General features: G+C 38.9%; 1 protein-coding gene and 1 long non-coding RNA gene across 6 annotated transcripts in view; one reads left to right on the plus strand and one right to left on the minus strand.

The window, feature by feature from the left end:
* LOC148415870 (alpha-actinin-4) overlaps positions 1 to 19,430 on the minus strand; it is a 42,869-nt gene that overhangs the window by 6,552 nt on the left and 16,887 nt on the right. For 2 of the 5 annotated variants that reach the window (XM_088426786.1, XM_088426788.1), the window contains exons 2-18: positions 11,043 to 11,157; positions 10,713 to 10,832; positions 10,194 to 10,280; positions 9,848 to 9,935; positions 9,265 to 9,343; positions 8,954 to 9,035; positions 6,481 to 6,566; positions 4,650 to 4,742; positions 4,451 to 4,576; positions 3,807 to 3,911; positions 3,567 to 3,714; positions 2,144 to 2,294; positions 1,671 to 1,779; positions 1,451 to 1,591; positions 1,192 to 1,374; positions 303 to 437; positions 42 to 221 (exon numbers count right to left, since the gene is read on the minus strand). In XM_088426786.1, the coding sequence (XP_088282912.1) occupies positions 42 to 221; positions 303 to 437; positions 1,192 to 1,374; positions 1,451 to 1,591; positions 1,671 to 1,779; positions 2,144 to 2,294; positions 3,567 to 3,714; positions 3,807 to 3,911; positions 4,451 to 4,576; positions 4,650 to 4,742; positions 6,481 to 6,566; positions 8,954 to 9,035; positions 9,265 to 9,343; positions 9,848 to 9,935; positions 10,194 to 10,280; positions 10,713 to 10,832; positions 11,043 to 11,157 (2,028 nt within the window). Of the gene's footprint in view, positions 1 to 41; positions 222 to 302; positions 438 to 1,191; positions 1,375 to 1,450; positions 1,592 to 1,670; positions 1,780 to 2,143; positions 2,295 to 3,566; positions 3,715 to 3,806; positions 3,912 to 4,450; positions 4,577 to 4,649; positions 4,743 to 6,480; positions 6,567 to 7,806; positions 7,893 to 8,953; positions 9,036 to 9,264; positions 9,344 to 9,847; positions 9,936 to 10,193; positions 10,281 to 10,712; positions 10,833 to 11,042; positions 11,158 to 16,084; positions 16,206 to 19,430 lie in introns of those variants that run through there. The other 3 variants (XM_088426785.1, XM_088426787.1, XM_088426789.1) reach the window with 2 other exon arrangements.
* LOC148415871 (uncharacterized) lies at positions 4,141 to 10,289 on the plus strand. The gene is made up of 4 exons (XR_015867115.1): positions 4,141 to 4,397; positions 4,544 to 4,623; positions 4,710 to 4,765; positions 9,884 to 10,289. It is a non-coding gene; the product is annotated as an uncharacterized LOC148415871 (long non-coding RNA).

Raw genomic sequence — 19,430 nt, forward strand, 5'->3', positions numbered from 1 at the left:
CGTCTTACAGAGGAACCGATCCACACCGGGCTTGTTGCTACCTCCATGGAGTAGGGCGTGTAGGTGTTGTCAAAGATCAGGGCCTCCTGGATGAGCTTGTGGACGCCCTCCAGCTGTTCGATGTTGGGTTTGTAGTCAACGATGCTGCGCTCGTACTCCTTCAGGTTGGTCAGCTGGTCTTCCAGAGTGCCGATCATCTCGATGGATATCGTGCCAATTTCCTGTCAGCAAACACATTTCCAATGATTAATAATGAAAGGCAAGCAGGCAACCATTCTAGCTTATGAGCCAAAACTGAGTACCTCCATCTTGTTCTGTATCCAGGGTCCGACCACGTTGGCTTGCTCGGCAAAGTTGCGTCTCAGGTTGTCGTTGGACTGCTGCTTACGGAGTTCCTCCTGCAGGGCCCGGTCACGCTGAGGCACCAGCTTCTCCGCCTGCAGAGATAGACATTAATAAAACAAAGCCTTGAGCGTGACATTATAATTCTCATTGCGGTATGGGATGGGATTAGTTTAAGTGTTTCCACATTGTATCAACACGTCGACACTTTTAGCAGGGCATTGGCTAATCGTCGCTGTTATTTGGCATTTAGACAATTATCGGCATCACCCTTTTTGTTTACAAATCTGATGGGCGATGATAGATCAATCTAATGCTGTTAATGTCAGGAAACTAAAGTTTTTGTTATCTTTCTGAGATTTTGTGGTGACCCAGGGAAAACTCACCTATTGTTAAGTAACATAAGTAACATTTCTTTATTTTTACATTTTTGAAAGTCATGTTGATAACCCTCCATAAACATTTTGTTAGAATTTTACATACATACATACATACATACATACACACACACACACGCACGCATATATATATATATTTACACAGTGAGGCGCATAAGTAGAAAACACTAAGATAGATAGAAAACTACATTTTGAAAATAGGAAAGTATAAACAATCATCAATAAACAAAGTTATATATAAATAATTTTGACATATTTTCCCGTTCACAAAAAATAAATATCAAACCGCTGCAAGCCAGGTGTAAACACAGAGAAAGTCCCTCCAATTCTTTCTTGTGGAAGGAGTTGAAAACAAAATGTTTAAAGTATCAATTATTGTATCACTTCAATACGTCACTAAATGACAGCAGTTCTTACATTTTTTTATGACATAATATACTGCACACTCTACCTGATCCCACTTGCTGTCGATGCTCTGTGGTGTGATGGTGGTGTACTGGTTGGTTCCGCTCAGCTTGATACCATTGTGATGGGCAATCCTCTGCACCTCGCTGTGGATGGCCTGGATGGCCTCACGTTCTTTGTTGGCTTCGGGCAGGGTGGATTTGAACTGCTCGTGGGCACGGATCAGACTCTGAGGGAGCAAAATAGTAATTATGTAAATCAACCGCGACACGTTTTTTCCTCTTTGCGAAGGTCCTGAAGCGTACCTCGATTTCTTCAATGTTGTGGACGATAAACATGTCCTGTAGGTCCTCCATGGCTCCCTCCATCCAGTTGTTGAAGGGCGCTGCCCGTTTGGCGTACTCCAGGTAAAGCTCATCGATGGACTCCAGCAGTTTTTCAGTTTTCTAAAAGGAGACAATTACACATGTTAAGTCCAAGAGGATCTTGGGTTAGATTCCGGGGACCACATCATACGCCTCAAACCTGAAGTGAATCCCTGCGCCTCTGAGTGAGTTCTCCAAGGGTGTCCCACTGCAGGCAGATCTTCTGACAACGAGCGTTGACATTCGGGGCATCGTAGTAGTCCAGCTCGCTGCAAGACATCACAATTATGATTATCATGACAAAAACAAACATATATTAGTAGAGTTGAATGAATGCTATATTACTAAGAAAGTAGACTAGTTTCCACACTTTATTTTGTATAGTTTTAATGCTTCTATTGTAGCTTACAGCCAGTGAAAATACCAAATTGACAAATCTCAAGAATGGCAAAAGAAAAAAAAACAAAATTATTTCTACAATAGAAATTATGTTGTACTTTTTAATTTAATCACTAAAATAAAATTAGCTCTGCGAGCGCATTCTGCAAATACCTTCCTCATCTTTAAATCCTTTTTTGACAGATGTATAGAGCGCATTTTGACCGATTGATTATTTATCAGTTCTTCACATACTTCAGTTCCTGCGCGATGGCAGCGATCTGTTCCACTCGGTCCTGATGAGCAGCCAGGTCGCTGTCGAAGGCCTCGTGTTTACGCAGCAGCGCCTTCACCTCGGACAACGAGGCTGTCTCATAGTCTTTCTGAGTAAGCATGGCTTCCTTGCCTGTACACCACACACAACTGAATTCAAGAATTACTGCAATAATAGGTTATTACCTAGCACAGTGGTTCTGAAATAAGAGTACAAGTACCCCCGGTTAACCTGACTTCATGCTTTTAAATGTTGCGACAGGAACGATGCTTTTTTTTTTCAATTAAGATCAAATAATTGGAACATAAAACAACTTTTTGCTGAATTTTGGTTAAATGCATATGCATATTGGTTATAAATGCACAATTTTTCTGCAGATGAACCAGAAATAAAACTGATATTACACCATGTAGCTTCTGAAATTGATGAAAAAATACAGCTAGAGATAACACTATACTGTATATTGTATGTTGTTCCAAAGTTTAACAAAGCAAACACGATAGGCATAACACGCTGTGAAAAGTTTGTTTCCGCCCCGTTTACATGGTTGAAAAACGCTGAAAAAAAGTTGCACACTGGCCTAGCCCATCAAATTGTTTGTAGTCCTGTGTACTGCAGTTTTACATTTCAACAAAAAAGGTAGTAATTCAAATAATTCAAAAATGATTTAGTCATCGTTTTTTAGTAAAAGAAGCCATATTAGTCATTTTGGCCCAATCCAAGGGTTCTTTAAATATTAACTTATCCCAGAGATTGTGTTCAACTGCTATGAAATTTAAACCACGTGCACTTAGACGGATGAGAGACACTTAGGAGTGATACCAGATCATTTTGGCAAAAAAAAAAAAAAAAAAAAAAAACCTGTTGATGAGACAACTTAAATTTTGGTATGCATGTCATTCATTAATTCTTTCAGTGCCATGGATGAGAATTCTCATTTTTTGAAATAGAAATAAAAAAGAATAATAAAATTCTTGTCAGATGTTGAGCACTGTAGTGATAACTGTGACCATTGGATGAAAATGTTGCCATACATCCAACACATATAGTACATACGTGCAATTCTAAGTTACTTGCAATTCTAAGTAAGGACTAGAAATCAATCTTTCATATGATACCACCCATGTTAACATAGACATAGCACAAATTCTGTTGGCTTGAAAAATGAGTGAAAATGCTAAATGTACAAGGCACTCTAGAGGTTGCCTTTTCCACTTGGCACTGAAAGAGTTAACAAGACACCTGAAAAGTCTCAAAAAGCAATGCCTGAAGAAATGCAGGAGTTCTGGCATTTTGATTTCAAAGCATCATTTTTTTTTTTTTTTGGTACATTTATACAACACGGCTAGATAATCCAACACAGTGAAAAGGTTTTGCTTAGGAGTGGGGAGTCTTTGAACTTACCGTCGGTCCAAGATTCGTGGATGGAAGCTTTCTGGCGGAACTTCTCAGCCAAGTGGTCCAATCTTTCCAGACGCCGTATCTCGTTGAGGAGCCACTCCTCGTAGCCCTTCTCGGCACCCTCCAGAGTGTGCCATGCCCTGTTGATATCCTGAACAGCAAATAAAATGGTACAGAGAAGTCATTATCAAAAACTGCCAGTACGCCACATCAAGGTTTTGTGATTTGAACGAATGTACATACGGCCACCATGTGTCCCTCTGACGGCATGAAGGCAGGTCTGCCACCCAGTCTCAATTTGGTCTGCAACGTATTGAAGTTGATCTCCAGCTGACATTTCTCCTGGACCTGTGGGTCCAACATAGAATAGATTAGTACTCCTTAGAGGGAACGCAACACATTTAATCCAGTTAAGTGGTTGCAATAAAGTAAAGAGGTAGACCAGCAGAATATAAAGGCATAAAGAACTGCACAAAGCATCAAAGTATAAAAACACTACATTGGCCAGCGGCCACTATATATGTATATGCGTTAAAAAAAAAATTATATGCTACTTTGCGCACTATCAATTTGACATGTTTGATTTTTGAACAAAGGATGGAAATGTGTGTATGTATTTGTATAACTGAATGTATTGGATATAACAACCTTGATTAAATAAAATTGACTGAATTCGAAACCGTTTTTTCAGTGGTTGCAGCAGAAATCTTGAACAATTATCCTGTAAAGTGGACGATAAAAAAAAAAAAAAAAAAAAAATCCTGAGCGAGCGGAGTGTTGGAGTGATTCGTTTTTTAATGTAGAAGAATAAAGAAGAAGACGAAAAGGAAGACAGTAAGTAGCTGTATAATTCAGGCATTTAGCACAGCGTCTAAGTGGATAATAACCTTTGGTGGCTTGTGGATGCGACGGTAGTCTCGGAAATCTTCTAATTTCTGCTGCATCTCAGACATGGTCTTCTCCGGATTTCTGTTCTCTAGCCACGGAATGGTGCGACGGATCCACTCCAGCAGCTGTGCCAGGCGAGGATGGGATCATCAGCAGGAATGATGTAGGACAGGTGAGTCACGTCGGGTTTGTACTCACATCACTGGCCAGTTTCTCATACTCTTGCATCAAGTGCTCGTTCTCCTGGTTGACCGCCAGTACTTTGCAGATGCGATTGGCTGCTGTCTCGGCCTATTGGGAGTACATCCATGTTGGTGAGAGGCGCTAGCAATAGCAAACATGTTTTTTTGTCTACAATTCGTGAATAACTTTTTTTTTTCTTTATTCATGTTTCATTTTTTATTCATTTACCACAAAAATTAATGACTTAATCGCAGTATTCTAAATACAACTTTGTAATGTATTTCCTGATAATACTGTAATATTTTATTATAACTACCAAATACATTTAATATTTTCTCAACATTTTTAATTACTAAAAAAAAAAATTATTTTACACCATTGACGAATACGTTGAACGCATTTATACAACTTAAAACATGCAATAACCATTAACCAACCGTACTTTACAAAGTCATACTAATTAAATGTTTATGTTAAACTCTGCAAAATTGTTAATTGGTAAACTTTAAAAAAATCAAAACCTTTTAATTTTTGACATTTACACTTCAAAATATTCCATGACTCGTTTTAAGAAATAAAACATGCTCAAAAGTGTGTTAGCGTCTACTTTTCAGGTTCAAGTCATCTGTGTGAACACACACGAGCAATGATTGAGTGCTAAACGAGTCACGCATGTTTGAGAGAAAAAAGTGAATATAAACTGCTGTAAAAAAAAAAAACGGCAGCCTCACTTCGATGGTTACAACATGCAGGAAGCTGCTGGCTGTTAGTTTAATGTGCCTCAATCACACACACTGTGTTTATAAAAGACAACACCATGCGTCTCAAGTGGGTCCATACATCGCCTACATCGGGTTCAAGTGGCGCTGAAGTCCAGTGGGTCCTACGACATTAACTATTGGACTGCAGGAATACAAAAACAACACATTTGACAAATAATCTCAATATTGGAACTAGCATAAATTAAGTTTACTGTTTTATCAAAGGACAAAAACGAACGGTGTCCTTTCCTAAATATGACTTTAAAACCAAATTTTTGTATACCTTTACGTACTTAGTATATACAGAGGCTGAAGGGACAATTATTTAGTTTAGCAAAGACATTTTGGTACAATGACTGATTCAAATCCATTCAGAGTGAACCAATCACAATACTGTAATGAGACTTAAGGAAGGTTTTTCAAACAGGTTTTTTGTTTGAAAGAGAAAGAAACAGAGTCAGCATTTAAAAGCATACAAGCGTGTCCAGAGAGTTCCCATCAATACTTTTGATACAATAAAACAAGAGGTTTTATTTGAACCAACATCAAAGTAAAATTGCAGCAAAAATCCACAAATAATGAACGGCCCTTCAAAAGGCATTTGTAATTGTGTATAAATGGCAAAATATCCAATTTATTCAACACAAAGAAACCACTTTCACATGGGGCTCATCAATAGCCTAAGCTAGCATACTAGTCTAAAAGTCAAGCACACAGAAAAACAAATATAAGCCCCATCAGTTAACACAAATGATATAAAGTGATTCAACTTTTTGGCATTCACACAAACTAAAAAACAGGAAATCACAAACATGATATAAAGTGATTCAACTTTTTGGCATTCACAAAAACTAAAAAACAGGAAATCGCAAACTTAAAAGCACCCTACCACCAACATTCCACCAAAGTAATACATTGACTATTTTGGCTTTAGCTAGCACAATAATAGCAAAGACATGAGACTTTCTGTCAATACATTTTTAGTTCATAAATGTTAAACCACAAAAATGTGAGGATTTACTGAGCTTACATCGTACTTATATGATGGGAACTCTCTGTTTTCATGGCGTGTTGGATGCATGTACCTTCTGCGCGCCAGAGAAGGCGTGATAGAAGCAGGACACATAGGTCATAATGGCCTTCTCGTCAGGCCTCAGCGTGCCCACGATGTCTGCCCGACAGGCGAAGCCAAGGATGAAATAAAAAGAGGGAGAGAAGAAGAACAAAAGAGTGAAGCCCAAGCAACCCAAAAAGCAACTTGGGAGAGGATGTCGGTTGAGTACGTCTGCGTCTCCACCTGAAAGCGACCCCAACCCACATACGGAGCCTCCCCGCTCATGTTTAGACACAAATGCAACAATCCACGCATTTATTTAAACGCATTCTGGTGAAAGTGCTGCAATATTACATTTAAGTACTTGGTAAATGGACTTTCACTTATATAGCGCTTTTCTACCTTGGGTACTCAAAGCGCTTTACACAAACTAGACTGATGACGCAGCATCAGGAGCAATTGGGGGTTCAGTGTCTTGCTCAAGGACACTTCGAGCTGGTCGGGGGATTGATCCCACAGCCTCTCAGCTGGGTGACGAGCCCGGCCCAGGAACGATCTTAAATAATTTACCTGTAATAACTGATCACAAATTACAGGACTTAAAAATGAATACAAATTCAATCTTTTTTTGTTTTGTTTTGTAATATTTCATTACTTTGATTAAAATATTTGTCAAACTCATTTTGGGGTTAACATAACAGTAATAGTTTTACAAATATAAAATCTTCTCTTTATGAATTATTATTTGGAATCAAATTCTACAAGTTACCAATAGTTTTTTTTTTTTTTTTAACGTAATTGTTGGTTTTAGTCTGCTTTTAATTCTTAATGAATAATTCAGCAGAACAAGACGCCTCCTTTCTGTTGACAAAATAAGGCAAACATGAGATTCTCCAGAGGCCGCCACACACACAAACAAGAACTATACGCACCAGCCAATTGGTCATAGTTAATTTCCCTAAAATTGTAACGAAATCCTCTTAATTTATTCATTATTATATGATTTTATCTGGATTTAATTGGGACGGATTAAATGGGATTACTAGTCTCAGTTACAGCAGTGGAAAATGCAAGAAAAACTTAAGACATGATTAGGCTTGACTTGCTCCATTTTTTTCCCCTCAAAATCTTTGTAGGGAAAAAAAATCTTTTATCTTAGCACTTTCGCCAGCTGAGAACCATTGACTGTATGATGTAGATTGCTGCGTATTTGTGTCGCCACATATCCTTTTGCTGTGCAGGGCCGGAGCTGAGAAAGCTGTGAAAAGGGCGAGGCCATGCTGAACAGTTGTTAGTAGTTTAAAAAAAAAAAAAAAGGGGGAAGGGGCGGGGGTGACAAGGGGCTGACATGGGGTACCTTCTGAGCTCCAGAGAAGGCATGGTAGAAACTGGACACATAAGTCATTATGGCTTTCTCATCTGGACGAGCAGTGTTCACAATGTCTATTGAGGGGGAGGTTATAAAGATGTGATTAAACATGGACATACATGTATAACACGCACAGGAAACCCAAGTGATGGACAATACAATGCACAGGCAACAAAATACAAGACAACAAATCGTATGTACATTTAAAAAAAAAAAAAAAAGGCATGCCAGTGGACTGTCGCTGGTTTCAAAGCTCTTCATCCTCACATTTGCTTTGAATCTTTGAATTAGGCTTGAAACCCTAATTTGGAATCCTAATGCACAGGTATCAAACTCCGTTTCTTAATGGGCACTATACTTCATGTTTTAGATGTTTCCTTATCCCACACACCTGATTCAAAAGATCAGATTCTAAGCAATACCCGCAGGAGTCTGATCATAATCCTGATTAGAGCTGCAATCAACAATTATTTCAATAACTGACGTCGTCTACTCAATAAATCTGATCTTTAAAACATGTTTTGATTTCCATTCCTCCTGCAAAACAGGACATTTGTTTCAAACTGACAGTCTTTTTTTTCTTTAATTTGGTGGCTGTTTTGGTATTTAACGTCTAAAAATTGGCAAAATCGATCGTTTTCCAAAGTAATCGCAGATGTTTGCAAATGTCTTCTTTTGATTCAATGCAATGATAAACAGTCAGCTTTTATAAAGGAGTAAAGAAATGTGAGAATAATTCCAGTAGAGAGGCTGAAATTAGATAGACAGATAGCATTTCTGATCATTACACCTCTACAAGGTTTGAAATTTTGACTAACAAGCTTGAACAGTCCAAGAAACATATAATACAATTGACTGAAAAGACATTCTGAGTATTGGAACCGTTTTGGGTCTCTAAATAATTTATTATTAAAAATATTTATTCATTTGGTAATTGATTTTCTGTCCAATTAATCGTTGTACCGCTAATCCCTATTTTTTCAATAAGTGTGTTGGAAAAGGGACACATTTAAGACATACAAAATAGTGGCATTTTCCGGTACCACAGAAGAAAGAAGACAGTAATGAATAAAAGTACTAAACATGAATGTGCAAAAGAATTCCGAATACACAGTTGGAGACAAATGAGATCTACCTTCTGCATCCAACATTTTGGGGATGTCCAAGTATTTCTCAGCCACCTCAAAGGCATTGTTCAGATTGGTCACCGCGTCATCCTGCGTGATCGATTACAGACAAAAGGCGAGTTAGAGCAGAGCAGTGCACTTGCAATCTTTGACGAATATACTTCAGAAAAATATTCAATCATTAACTACCAGTCCAGTTAAAACAGTTCTTTGACATCTATAGCTGTCAAGAGATCCCAGTAAAAATGAATCACCGCTGGCAACAAATGATTTAATGACAGACATGTCTTGGTAGCAATAGCTCAAGAGCGTCAGTCACCTTTCTGAGCTTGTCATAGTCGATGAGTTCCGGTCTGTGTCTGTGGATCAGAGCGTTGAAGGCAAGGCCGTCCTTCCAGCTGCCAAAACACAAGCACACCAGTTACATCAGTACCGTTGTTCGAATAGAAAAATATAATGGCAACGGAAGTTAAAGCACCCATTCCCGCCTGGAGTATTTTATCTTGATTTCGAAATACAATACGGCATGCTTGAGTCTTTTTTGTGGCAATGTTTAGATTGAACTGCAAGCAGAAGTGACCAACAGCTTGAAGCAAATTTATATCACCTTTTATTTGGATAACTGTGTGAGTGAGGGGGGTGAGGGGGATGAAACTTAAAATGGGGGTTTTGTCTTTTTCCATCATATTGCACATTTTCATCTATGTCTGCAACGTCACACGGTTCACTCACAGTAAAAAAAATTCCACTAGGGGGAGCGCGTGTACAAATTTAAATAAAACATAATTTTGGCTTCTCGGAAAACAAATACACTACTTGAATACCAACAGCTGTGCTTGTTTTGCAGCAGCACAGCAGCTCAGTTGACTTTTGCAGTCTTGTTGTGTGCGTGCGTGTGTTACCTAATGTGGAAGTTCTGCACATTGACATTCTTGTAGGGAGCGGTCTTCCTTTGGCACCACAACAGAAGACCTTCCTTAGCAGACGTCTCTGTGAAGGTGATAAGACAAAAGAAGAGGATTGAAGAAGTTTCTCTTCGTGGGAACAAATGGTTAAGAGATATCTCATGTAAGGTGTAACAGTTTAACCTTTGAGAAGAAGAAACTAGTGGCTTTATGTTGAAATTATGCATGATCTGACTATTTATCTTGGAACAAAATACCAAAAAAGCCTTTCAATGAAATCAGTCAATGTTTCTAAAAACGATATGATTACAATAAATACCATATTGAAAACGCTTCAGAATACCTTCAACAGAGATGTCCTGAATAGCAAAGCGGAGGATGATAGTCCAGATCATTCCCAGGGTCATCTTGGCATTTCCATCAACAATTTCTGCATGTAAAAAAAATTAAAAATACACACATCATTTAATCATTTTGTGATTATTTCTGTGAAGGTTATAAAGTCGAAGGTCTTCAAGAGTGACTATTGCTTGTTTGAACATAAATAATGAAAATACATAAAATGTCTACACTAAAATATCAGTAGAAATGTCGAAAATGTAAAGAATGTGTGAGCGAAGGTGTGACACGTCATCTTTTGCAGTGTCAAAAGGCACACATGTACGGCATGTGGCCCGGTTGCAATTCCTTACATAACTTGAATAGCCAAGATGATATGCGTACTTTGAAATTGACTCAGCAACGCCACTGCGTGGCAGGCTGTAATGGGTGAAGCCATATGTGGCTCATCATTCAAGGTCATTTTTGAGTGCCAAATGATCTTTTGTGCATTATTCTGTACTGTGTGGTCATGTCTACTGACCCTCTGCGCCAATGGAGACCAGTTTGACTCCCTTGCTGGCAATGAAGTCCAGAGCTTTGTTGACATTGTTGATCTTGTGCACCCTCATCTTGCCTCGCTCTGGCTTGGGTAACCGCTCACCTAAGCACGCACAAGACAAACGTATATAGACACATATTGCAGCTAATATGCATAATACATTGTGAAGGTAACTCTGTTTGGAATCTGAGTGTGGGTAGCATTCTGCCCATGGCATACGGTATCATGACAGTGAATTATTTAAAGTTTGCATTTCCTTCTTCCTTAGTTGATCGTATGCAACACGTCGGAATAATTTCAATCAGCCGTTACCCGAGATGACCTCCAGAAGCAACATTAGTTTGAGTCCATCCCTGAAGTCCTCCTCGATGTTTTCAATCTGTGTGCCGGCCTTGCGCAGGTGGGAGTTGCACCACGCCGTGAACGTCTGTATGAGGGAGCAACAAAATAGACATAATGCGTGAATGCACCTTTAACTCACATAAACAACAGAACTAACAAGTCTCCAGTTAGACCCTTTAACTTATCCATTGGCAGCAAATGCTCTTTGACATTTATAGGCAGTAATGGCATGGCGACCATTTTGGTTTAGTAACTATGTTAGACGGAATTTGTTTATACTGTATTTTGACTCCTATGAGGGATTTTACAGTTGGGGGGATATGCCATAAAAATTGGGGTGGGATGATTAACAAAGTTTGCGTGTGTGTGTGTGTGTGTGTGTGTGTGTGTGTGTGTGTGTGTCTCTGTATATCTAAACTCGATAAGTGGCTCAAGTAGTTATGGATTAATGGTTTTATTTAGCAAAATAAGAATCAACAGGAGGGATGAAAAGAATAAACAGGAAAGACAACTGAGGAGCCATTTGTTGTCGGGACAGGAAGTAGATGTTAGCACTGCAAAATGGTGGCTTTCAAACATATTGTTTGGCTACAAATGAGCATTCTTTTTTAGCGGGCACACTTTCATCTTGGAAACAAATGAAGATTTACGTCAACTTTATGGTTTTAATCATTAGCTTTTCACCGCAGCTTGCAAGTGAAAACAACTACAAGTGAACTTGGTTTAGCACCTTTTTGATAAACGACTATTGCATTCTGGAAACCCTAATTTGGGTTTGAAACACTAATTTTGAAACCCTCTCACCTTGGAACAAAATTGAGATTTGCTCAGTTTATGTTTTTGTCATAATTTTCTAACCCTAGGTTGCTTGTGAAAAGTGTGTTATCTACAATCCCGGCTGCTTTTGGAGCACATTCCCACACATGTCACATTAATCCTGACAGGAACTCGGACTAAACATCTGTGATACTTGTAATGAATTCCATAACACAACGCAACAACAAATCATAAGCAGACGTGTGGGAGAACGGCTCATGGCCTCGCTTTGCCATTTGCCATTCTGCGCTTCAAGGCTACAGTATTTTGGTTTTGCCCATACATATCAATAGATTATGGTATACTGTATTTATGAGCCAAAGGAAACCAACACACTTTTGTTTTAATAAAGTCGGGGAAAGAATCAAAGAAGGAAAGAAGTGAGCAAGCATTAGACATAATAGAGGGGTTTTATGGTGTATTCTCCACCATTAACACACCAGAACCCTACAACTGGACTTGTTGAAAACCCTAAATCTGTTTTAAAATGATTTGAAACTAACTGTAAAACACTTTCTCCCCCTATGGCAAAGCTTACACTTGCCAAAGTGAAACCCTAATCCCGTTTTGCATTCTATTCTATAGTTGACAAAATGGATTAATCGACAACTAATCATCCACTTAACTATATTAATAATGCGGTAAATGTTAGAGCCATTGTTTAACTTAAATTTATCCAGATCCTTAAATTTAAGATTCTCAAAAGTAGTTAATTTGATTTCTGCAAAAGTTGTTGGGTTATGTTTTGTTTCAAATCAACATTTGACTTTACTTTGGGAAAACGATGACCAAACCTGACTGAATCAACCAATCAAAAAGCTTGAAAGGTACAACATCATTCCCTCTTTGGTACGATTGCTTAATTGTTTTTTCCATAACTAAGGATTCCAAAAAAACAATTCTTAAAACTCCAAAGGAACAAGAATTAGTTATGTAATACACTTCAATGCAAAAAAAAATATCCGATTTGATTATCAATAGAATAATCAATAAAATAACCAATTCCAAAAATATTTGACAGTGACAGCCCTTCTTGAAACCCTAACCACAAACTAAATTCAGAACTAGAAACCTGAACCGTGTCTTGATATCTTTGAAACACCAATTCTTCTACGAAACCACCACTTGCTTTGAAGCACTCGGCAGACTTGTAACCTTAAAGTAAAACGATATTGTTTCATGAAAGCCTATATTATTCGTAAAGAAAATGAAACAGTAAAAATTGATTTTCGTCTATGTTTATACCATCCTGAGATGTAACTGTAGAAAATGTCTATTTTTATCCCACCCTGAGATGTCTCAAAGTGACATGCCCCATGTAACACATAGAAAATCTTTAAAAAGCACAATTTTAGTCATCAATCATGACTCCAATTACCCTCACCTCGCAACTGAGTTGCAAAACATTATAATTGTGTGCTCCTGCTGGTCCCGCCCCCTTTCTCAGTATCCCACCGCAGTGGACGGCACAAAGCGTGCATTGAGGCAGGCGGATAATGGCACCCTTCAACCCCCCGCCCAATAAACGAGAGTGTGGTGGTTGGGGGGGGATACATTTCACATAAACAAACAGACAAATTGGGGGGTAGGAGGAGGACAACAATGCCCCCTTCTAGGGCATGCACGCTTTACCGCAGTAGGAAGTGGTGCTGCAATGACAGGAAGTTGCCGCTTAGATAAGAATTTGAACACCACCGATCAAATGCTTGTCAACACACAGGAAGCGCACATCGAAACAAAAATGATTTATACTTGTGGTTGGCTGAGAAACAAACTAAAAGTAAAACAAAATAAAGTAAAAAATCACAATTTATTTGAATTGAATAAAAATATTATTAGGCAAAAGAATATTTTTTTTCTAAAAAATTAAGAAAAACTAAAAGACTCATTTACAAAGAAACATTTTCAAAAATAAAATAAAGCTACCCGATGCTTATTTAATTACTGTGGTTGCTTTGCAGCTATATGATAGCATGCCAACTTCTGGTATGTTAGCATTTGATTCAATATCATTATAGCACCTGCGAGCAGGCAGTGTAAAAAATATGCATTTAGTTGTGCTAGCCGAGAGGAAGTGTGCTTGTATTCACGCAAGGTGTGGCACCACTTGTATGGAGTGTTTAATTTGCTTTAATGTGCAACTAAATTCCCTGAGAGCCGTTAAACCTGCCCAGGCAGCCTATCAGCTCAAATATTTTGTTTTGCGATACAATGCCATTCTAATCATTGATGCGAGTTTTTCTGATTGTAGGAATGAAAGAAGGAAAAAGTGTGTGAAAGAACAGTTGCTATGGCAAATTGTTGCTGAGAAATGTGCTTGCAACCATAAACGACTGTTAATTGCAGGCGGCTAACACATTATGAGGATGACGGTATATACATGTCATAAGGATGTATATGGCTGCCATTTAGCCTACAGTAGCTGCTCATCTCGGACAGATCAGTCTTTCATTCGAAATTATATTACGGTAGTTCAGGAAACAAAATAAAATAGCTTTCACATGCCGGTGCCAACTATTATTGGAATTATGTACAGCACCTGATGGCACTGGTGATTTGTCAGTGTTTTGCTCGGCTGGCAGGCTTCATTTTATCCAGAAGGCGTCTGTTTGGGTCTGGAAGCGTTTAAGTTGTCCAACATGTCTTCTTCTACATAGATTTAACCACCCTGTCCGCCACGCTTGACTAGCGAAGGGTGGAGGGTTCTGCAATTGAAGCCGTCTGCTGGGGACCGCAAACATCTTTTGACTCGCTTTTTCCGAGCAGGCTCAGAAGTTAAACGTAAAAGCGTAAAGTAAGTTATTTATCATTGACAAAAGGACAGTAAAACATGAACAGCATGAAACAATACACTACCTTGTGTATTAGAAAATATTTCAACCAGTCACAAAGTAGTTTTATTTACATTATATCTGGTATGCACATTCATCATGGGGAATCTAATAAGAACCTATGTTAATCTATCCTTACAGTATGTGAATGGACAAACAATGCCACTTACTTGCTAAATGTGTCCAGATAGAACTTTTTAAATTCTGATACAATACCAAAATGGCAGCCAAGAGTACTGTCGAAAAGTGATAGCTATCTGATCAATATTAGTCATGTTGCGTTGACACTACCTAAGGCCACTTAACTTGAATGCATTGATTTCTCGATTCGTTTTCACGTCGTTTACTGTCTCAAAGGTAAAAATGCTACTGAATGGGGCGTAAATTAAGTCAGGGAGGTCATATGTTTGGTGAAAAACTAATATAAACAGAGAAGACCAAATAACCCATTTACACAATTATGAATGACCATGTTCTATGGATTTTTGATCATCGACGTGTTTAATTTAAACTGTGCTTAGCATGCTACTTTCCTCCTCCAAGCCTCTTCCCATAAATGTGTCTAAGATGTAAATTTGCCAGCTGAAACAGCACATTTGAGTCAACGTGGTTTGTTAAAATGTAATTTTAACTGTCATGTTGTTTGCAATGAAGTGTGCAGTTATTTACATCGATCAGGTGAGCCTGAAGCGAGCACTCGAGTGCTGCTAGTGAGTGGCTAATCTATGCAAGGTGTACTTATTACAGACCCAGAACCACGGTAAACACCGGCAACAGGTAAAAAATAAAAGTGCTCCAGGTCATTCATGTCCATATATTATTTGGTAGACTGAGATTTATTATGAAGTTGGCCTTGAACAATGGTTGCTCCCATCGACATAACATTTTATGTCTACTCTGATGAGCAAGTATCCAAGGCAAGAGAAACATGCGTTGAGCAGTTTTTTGAGCAGATACTGAAATTACTTGAGGACTCGTTTCAGCCCTAACCTTCAACAACTAAATGAAAGCAAATTAGGAAAGAATTTGTTTCAAAAGTAAACCTAACTTCTGAGGCACAATTCACGATATTGCGGTAATATACACTAAATGGTTGATACATTGAAGACACTGGACCGTAATTTGGTTCCTTTGGATCTGGCGGCGCCTCGCCTGGCAGCAGCCTTCCTTGGCGCATCAATGTGTGTACGAATGCGTGGATGTGAGCCTTTGAAAAGCACTTTGAGCACCATATGGTGTAGAAAGCGCTACGTAAGTACACTCAAATTACCATTTAGTCTGCCATTTTTGTTTCAAGGTGCTGTCGTTGGTTGCTTTTGGCTGTTTTCAGGAGTTGTACCTAAATGAATTATTCTGAGAATTTACCTGATCGCCACCATAATCCAACTGGGTACGGTGGACACCATATTCACAGTTCAGCATTCACAAATTCACCTATTAGTGCATGTTTTTGCACTGAGTTTAACCAAACGTTCTGTGCATAAAGAAAGCAATCCAAACAGCATGATCAATAATTTATCAGTGCAAGAACTATTCACACACACAAAAAAACAACAACCCCTGATGAGGTCAGTGTTAAAGACAGCTCTAATAGTTTTCTCATGAAGTTATTGGTCCATCATCATCACATTGGCCTTGTAGAAGAGGCGATGACACGCCTCTCATGTAATTACATCACCGTGATGTCTAGTGTTGAGTCGTGTCACACCCTGACAACCTATCACTTCAGCGTGTATTCTCACACATACACTGTATACTGAGTTTAAGGACCTAAGACAGGCAGCGACGTGCCGACACCACAAACGAGGCTGACTCAGGTGGAGAGAAGCCAAGATGACAAATACAAGCCATGAACAGCTTGTTGAACACAGACAAACACGATGCGTTTGTGTATTATTTGAAATACCACAAAGAGGAACTGGGGATAAAAAAAAACAGAAGTTGGAACACTACAACACATGTCTTAATGAAAAGGCTCTTTGAAGCAAAGTGCCATGAGGCTTGTAAAATTTGAAATTGGACAGGACCAGAAAGGACCCTGGAGGATTAATGCAGCCAACCGGGCCAGGCTGGCGTAGTGAGTGAAGGTCAGTAATTGACTGGTCTGGCCTGGTCTGTTTTGACACAAGCACTCCCAACACCTCTTAGGCCAATTAAAGAACAACTTTGACTTGACTCACACAAGCATGATGGTTAAGTTCAAATATCACACCACACAGGTGTTTCATTGCAGTAGTTTAGGTATAAAAAGAGCATCAGATTTGCAGCATCATGACTGCAAGTTACGAGGCTCTTAAGTGTGTCATGGCAAAACATTTTTTATGTCGCTACAGTTGCGGTGTTTCACAAACTGTTATCACCGCAATGTCAAAAGCATAAAGTCATCCTGAAATCAAAACCAGTTGCTATTAAAGGATGCTAAAAAAATGATTACACTGACATCATCCAGACTTTAATGGATGCTCCAGGGCTAATGGCTAGCAGTGCTCAAGAATGTACTTTATACACAAGTACTGAAATAAAACCACTTTTTAAGGGTAATATGGTGAAAAAGCAAGTCAATGGTGTGTATTATAGACAAGAATTTACAGTATTACTAATTTTGTGATTCATGGCAAGTCACCAAATCAAACATCTAGGCGCTTAAAGGCCTACAACTAACTGGCATGACTGGACATTCCACGCAGCTCTGCTCATACATGGCTGCTGTATGTAGATATGTAGCTTCAACTACTGTGGACTGACGCGAGGAACTGGACACCATCCACACAACCTCAATACTCCACCCCACAAACCCCTATCACCCCCAGGACATGAAGGTGAGACCTACTCGCCTACATATTTGATCACTTGTCAAATATACCCAAGTATATTTGACAAGTGAAAAGCTTAAATGAAAGAAGCAGCCCACGGCTACCGGTCTGAAACATTGCTTGGAAGTCAGCATCTGACAGTGAAGATACTTAAAACACATTGGTGTTTAGAACATGCACAAATACACGCACACACAAACACGTGGGAACAAATGTGATGAAGATTAAGCAGAGCTCTGTTGCAGAGGTTTCTCTGGTCTTATTATCCTCTCAAGTCTGGACAGGTTATCATTAACATATGTGCACCAAGACTTACACACATGGGTGTGCGTGCACACACAGTAAAAGATAGATCCACCTTCTTGCTTTGTATTCTGACAAGTTGTCAGGAAAAAAAAAAAAAAAAGTACTTCATCACATTACATTTGGTTGACATCTGACCTTGTGGTGCCAACTTATTAGCATTTCAAGGGTCATCAAACTTGGCCACCAAGCCCTGCATAATAACAAAAACCTCAGGATGACAATTTAGGGTTATCCATCTAATATGGTTTAAATGTGGGAGCAACTAGTTTGTCTTTGAAGGATCCTGGAACTCGCCAACTAGACCATAAAATGGCAGCTTTAAACCAAAATGGCAGACATACTGCATCTTTCTGGGCATGGCTTCTTGAGACTTTTTTGTGGGTCTTCTCTATTCTATGATTGTCATGCCTGCTAAATTTTACGGCGCCAAGTGAAACCTGTGAGCTCAATTTAAAAGCAACAAACTGTGTGTGAATGAGTTGAGGATTGACAAAATTATTGCCCAAAAATGACTGCCAGACTTCCTGTGTGTATTTTTTTTTTTTTGGTGAAATAAGTGCAAGTCGTATCAACTTTTTAGATTCCCGATTAATAAACAGCAATTACAAGAGTGATTCTTAAGATGTAGGATGCATAGGTATTTAGTAACCTAAGCTGCTTATGTGACGGTGCCATGTTGGAGTACCCCACAAGGACACAACACAGCAGCCATCTTAATCCTGTTCATGTGTGCAAGATGATCCTCCTGACCCAAAAAGTCCCTTCGAACTGCTCACACGGTCAACCTGTTTTTGTCCAAACCAATAGGTTGTTTTTACTGTTTTAATGAATGCATTTTTCTATTGAACTTAAAAGGTGACCATAGTACAGGAAATGAGTGAGGGGGTCAGGAGGGGACTTTCAGACTAAAATGTCAAGCTGTGTGGTTATTTTTTCAATTATTCATGTCGCTTCCTGTCTTTGTTGCAGGGTCAGACAGTACCAACCAAAACATTTGCATGTTGAGACCTTGCTCTTTCAACATTTACACTATAGTAAAACTTCTGCAGTTAAAATGTTGGCACGTCGTTGGTTCCTGACCGAATATGTCGACACATTGCTGCAACAGGCTAAGGCTGATTGCACCACCAAATATTTGCTCAACTATTAACGCTTTAGATATGTTGAAATGCACTGTGTTTTCTGTGTATTGAAATGATGAAATCGTGAAAAATTTCTTTAGGCAAGTCAGTCTTCAAGGGACCCTTAAAATAATCACAATGACAACAGCTGACACTTTTCCAGTAGGACATCTTGAGACCTTTTTGAGTCTACTCAAGAAATACAAATCTACCAAATTCAGTTTTGCTGAGGGCTGGCTTAAGGGTTAGGTTTAGGGTTAGGCAGAATCTTCACAAATTTTCTGTAAGGCACTACCGACCTAAATGCTCACTTGAGCGCCTTTGTTCTATTAGTAGGCTGGTATTCATATGCAGTTGACAATAGACTACAACCCGAGCCATGATGAGGAAATACTCTACATTGAAGTGTATAATGTTGGTTTAATAAATCAGTAATCTCCAAATTGCACTAGAGCAATACAGTACAAAGCA

This window comes from Hippichthys cyanospilos, chromosome 11, assembly GCF_059441005.1.
Source record: "Hippichthys cyanospilos isolate Australia breed blue-spotted pipefish chromosome 11, RoL_Hcya_1.0, whole genome shotgun sequence".
NCBI classification, from domain to species: Eukaryota; Metazoa; Chordata; class Actinopteri; order Syngnathiformes; family Syngnathidae; genus Hippichthys; species Hippichthys cyanospilos.